The sequence below is a fragment of the Nestor notabilis genome, unplaced genomic scaffold, assembly GCF_000696875.1.
Source record: "Nestor notabilis isolate BGI_N333 unplaced genomic scaffold, ASM69687v1 scaffold29774, whole genome shotgun sequence".
Lineage (NCBI taxonomy): Eukaryota > Metazoa > Chordata > Aves > Psittaciformes > Psittacidae > Nestor > Nestor notabilis.
This window is the reverse complement of record NW_009926469.1, coordinates 1309-5613: the sequence shown is the minus strand read 5'-3', so window position 1 is coordinate 5613 and position 4305 is coordinate 1309. Positions and strand designations below refer to the sequence as shown.

The 4305-nt window shown below is 56.5% G+C and overlaps 1 protein-coding gene across 1 annotated transcript; it reads right to left on the bottom strand.

Moving 5' to 3' along the window:
• Positions 1-320: 320 nt before the first annotated feature.
• LUZP4 (leucine zipper protein 4) lies at positions 321-4054 on the bottom strand (the record flags this gene model as incomplete). Its single annotated transcript, XM_010013548.1, has 4 exons — positions 321-775; positions 2162-2307; positions 3551-3709; positions 3781-4054. Coding segments are annotated over 4 exons (1034 nt in total), but the record flags the coding sequence as incomplete, so codon positions are not given.
• Between the last annotated feature and the right edge of the window lie 251 nt (positions 4055-4305).

Here is a 4305-nt window from a genome sequence, read left to right as displayed (position 1 = left end):
ATGAGGTCCCCCCTGAGCCTCACCAGTGCCCAGCACAGGGGGACAGTCCCTGCCCTGGCCCTGCTGCCACCCTGGTGCTGCTCCAGGCCAGGGTGCTGGGGGCCACCTTGACTACAAGCTCATGTGCAGCTCCATCAACCAGCACCCTCAGCTCCTTCTCCGTGAGCTGTTTCCAGCCACACTTCCCCCAGCCTGGAGCATTCCATGGGATTGGCGTGGATCCACGTGCAGGACCCAGCACTGAGCCTGTTTGAACCTCATCCCATTGGTCTCATCCCCATCCCCAAAAGCCACCCCAATGGCAGCAACCAGGGACTCACCAGCAACATCATGTGCCTCCAGGGCGACATCGGGCTCTTGACGGGCCAGTGATGAGAAGAAGTCAGGTTCCTCTTGCAACGGGCACAGCTCAATGCTGGAGGGTCCCTTCCCCTCCCTGCTCATGGTCTCCAGATCATCCTCAGCATAGAAAGCATCTTCCTCAAGCTCTGCCTCCGTTTCCAGCGAGCTCCCAGCTAACGCCGGGTTCTCCAGGGCTTTCTTTGCATCCTGAAGGAAAGCTCCTCTTCGCTCATCCCCTTGGGGACACTCCAGGGCTGGAAAAGACTCGTTGGTTGGCTCTGGTGGCATCAACAGGGCTCTGCCTCCATCCCCTTGGCGCTCTGAGAAGCTCGGGACAGCTTTCTCCATCCCTCGCCGATTGTGCTGGGCCACTCGGATAAAAGTCCTGCGCCGGCACACGGGAACGCCGATGGCCGGGGACCTGCAGCCAGACCTGGAAGGAAGCACAGGAGGAGGACGTGAGAAGCTGGATTCTGATGAGCTGGACGAGAAGCAGTGGCCGTTGTGGGCCTCGAGGCCTTGCGGTGGTCACCGAAGCTCTTGGTGGCCAGAAGCAGGAGAGACATCGGGTGCCATCATTTGCCCCTTGGTGCTGGGTCCCTGCTGGAGTTGATGGACCCCAATATGAAGCTTCCCCCCCGCCCCAGCCCTGCACCCTAATTTGCTCTCATCCCCACCATTCCCTGCCATGCACTTCCCCAAACCCCACCAGTCACCCTCAAACCATTCCTTTATCCCCCCAGAATTCCATCCCATGATGGGAAAGCCACAGGTTGGCACCATAGGAGCTCTGCTCTGCCACCAGCTACCCCCAAACCCACGATGTGGGGGGGGATATGGGGGGGCTGTGCTGCATCCTTCCCCCTGGATGAATCCAAGCGGATGGGTGGCTTCATAACGGGGGAACCCTGAAGGATTTGGGGACCCCTCAAAGGACTTGGGAACCCCTCAAAGGGGCTCCCAAGGGCTGACCACTCGAGTGTGGATGTCCCCAAACCCAACCCATCACCCCCAAAAACACCTTCCACGGCCAGATCCTGCTGTTAAAGGGTATAAAGTGGAATCACTGGGAGAAATAAAAGGATCAGCTCAGGATCATGCTCTCTGTAGCATGGATTGAATCCAGATCTGGGCAGAGAAAGGAAAACCAGGAGGAAAGAGGCACTAAAGGGCTTATCAGCTCCATGGGAGGATAAAGGCACACGGGAGGAGAGGAAGGAGCTAAATTTACCCTGGAGAAGAGCCTATAAATACCTTCAAGGTAAGGAATGCAAATGAAGAGGGAATTATTCCGAGCTGGCGCAAGAGGTTTTCCCGCCCCGGGGGCTGAGGGAGGAGAAGGGATGGAGCAAACCCCAACCAACACCCTCCAGCCATCCCGAAATGCCAATCTGGAATCCTGCCGCTTCCCCAGGGAATGCGGGTTGAGTTTGCCCATTAGAAGGGAAAAGGGAAAATCAATTCAGTTCATTCCTATGTGGGCTCCACGCGTCAGTGGCTTTCATCCGTGAGGATCGGGTGCTCCAGCTGGCTTTGGATGTATGGATATTCCTTAGGAAGCATCCCAACTTGGCAGCCAATGCTGGTGGGATGCTCTCACCGTCACAACTGGCTCCACATTGATGCTTCCTCCATGTCCATGGGAGGGTTTTGGGAAGCGAAGCCCAGTTTGTGGATGTTCAGGGGTTTGCTGGGATCAGGGATGCTCCACTGGGATGAAGCCACCTGCTCTCCCTGCACTGGCTTATGGATCATGGCCTCATCTTTAACCACCATCCAGCTTAAATCCAGTCAGACACACAGAGCATTCCCATTTTACCACTTCTCCCACCAGCAGCCATCCATGGTGCCAACAAGGAGCATTGGAGAAGCTTCCACATTGCGTTGTTCCAGCATGGCACCAACATTCCCAACAAACAGCAAGGAATCATCCCAAAACGTGTCATCCCACTGCACGAAAAGGTACTGGGGGACAGGCAGGAGAACCTGGGATCCAGGGGGGGAAAAGCCATCACAGAGTTTTCCCTTCTCCTTCTTAATCGCAGCCGCATCTCAATCCAAAGGGAGATCCTGGCACATTCCCAAGCCAGGGTGAGAATGGGTGAAAAAGACCCCAAAATGGGTTTATCTTTAAAAGCTGCATTTCTGGGGGCTGTGGGTTTGATCTGAGCTGACTCCAGGATGGAAACCATAGGGAGAATCCCACTGGGAGCTGCCACCTCCTTCCCCCAGCGCCGACCTGACCTGCCACATCCCTTCGGCACCGCGCTGTGTCCCAACCTTTGCTCACCACAACACATCACACCGCAGCAGAGACAAATTCCCCACGCTGGGAATGACACCAAATCCCTGGAATCCAGCTCAGCATCACCCACCACAACCCCAAATGGAACCACACACAACCCAGCACAGACTGGGGGGGATGGGAGGATGGGACACCAGTGTCACATCCCCACCTTGCTCCGTAAAACATGGATTAACTCAAGTTTTCCCTCTGATTCTTCCCAAAATACAGCTGCATCCCTCTGCTGTGCCACCTTCCTTCCCAAAAACCCACTTTGGGGGTTGAAGCTCACCAGGATGGGGAAAAACAAGGAGATTCCTCCCCCCCCCCCCTAAAAAGACTTGAGCACTCACCGGGATGTCTCGGAAGCCTCTTCCCAAGCTCCCTTTGCTTCCCAAGCTCGCTTCCCAAGATCTGCTCACTTCCAGGGTGGGAGCCAGACTGTGGAATCCCTTCCCCCAGCCCATCACCCCAGAGCCATGCAAAGGCGGAGCAGAATCGGGACAATTTAAATGCTAAACCGGTTAAGTGGGGACAATTGCTCCCTGCCCTGGAAACTGGGAGGAAAAGGGGCCTTTCCCCAAGGCCAAACGGCTCCGGGAGGAGCTTCTGCCCCGGGTTCCTCTGGGCTTGAGCCAGAGGAAACCTTGAGCTTGAGGAAGACTTTGGCTGTGTCTTTGATCCCCCTTTATGGGGGTTCTTTAGAGCGCTGGGTCCTTCTCCCCCATGGTGGGTCGTGGCCAAGCATGTGGGTCCCTGGCTTCAGGCGGGCTCTGCTCGTGTGGGTTCAACCCGACGTGCGGGTCTTCAGCCCCAGGAGCAGCGTGTGGTGGAGCAGCACCAAGGAACAAGAGGACAACACTCATCTTGTGCCTCTGGGGTGGGTCATGGCCAAGTGGGGGGGGTCCAGCAAGCTCCAAGTGCGCTCGAGTTGAGCCGGCTGCAGCCACGGGTCCTTTTGGCCCTTCCATGGGTCCTCTTGGCTCTTCCATGGAGGTCCTTTTGGCTCTTCCACGGGTCCTTTTGGCTCTTCCACGGGTCCTTTTGGCTCTTCCACGGGTCCTTTTGGCTCTTCCACGGGTCCTTTTGGCTCTTCCACGGGTCCTTTTGGCTCTTCCACGGGTCCTTTTGGCTCTTCCACGGGTCCTTTTGGCTCTTCCACGGGTCCTTTTGGCTCTTCCACGGGTCCTTTTGGCTCTTCCACGGGTCCTTTTGGCTCTTCCACGGGTCCTTTTGGCTCTTCCACGGGTCCTTTTGGCTCTTCCACGGGTCCTTTTGGCTCTTCCACGGGTCCTTTTGGCTCTTCCACGGGTCCTTTTGGCTCTTCCACGGGTCCTTTTGGCTCTTCCACGGGTCCTTTTGGCTCTTCCACGGGTCCTTTTGGCCCCTCCATGTGTCCTCTTGGCTCTTCCATGTGTCCTCTTGGCCCTTCCACGGGTCCTTTTGGTTCCTCCATGTGCTCTTTTGCCCCTGCACGGTTCTTTTTGCCCCCACACATCCTCCTTTTGCCTCTTCCATGTGCTCTTTTGGCCCTTCCACGTGCTCTTTTTACCCCTCCACGTGCTCTTTTGGCCCCTCCATGTCCTCTTTTGCCCCTCCACATGCTCTTTTGCCTCTGCATGTGCTCTTTAGCCCCCTCACATGCTCTTTTGCCTCTGCATGTGCTCTTTAGCCCCTCC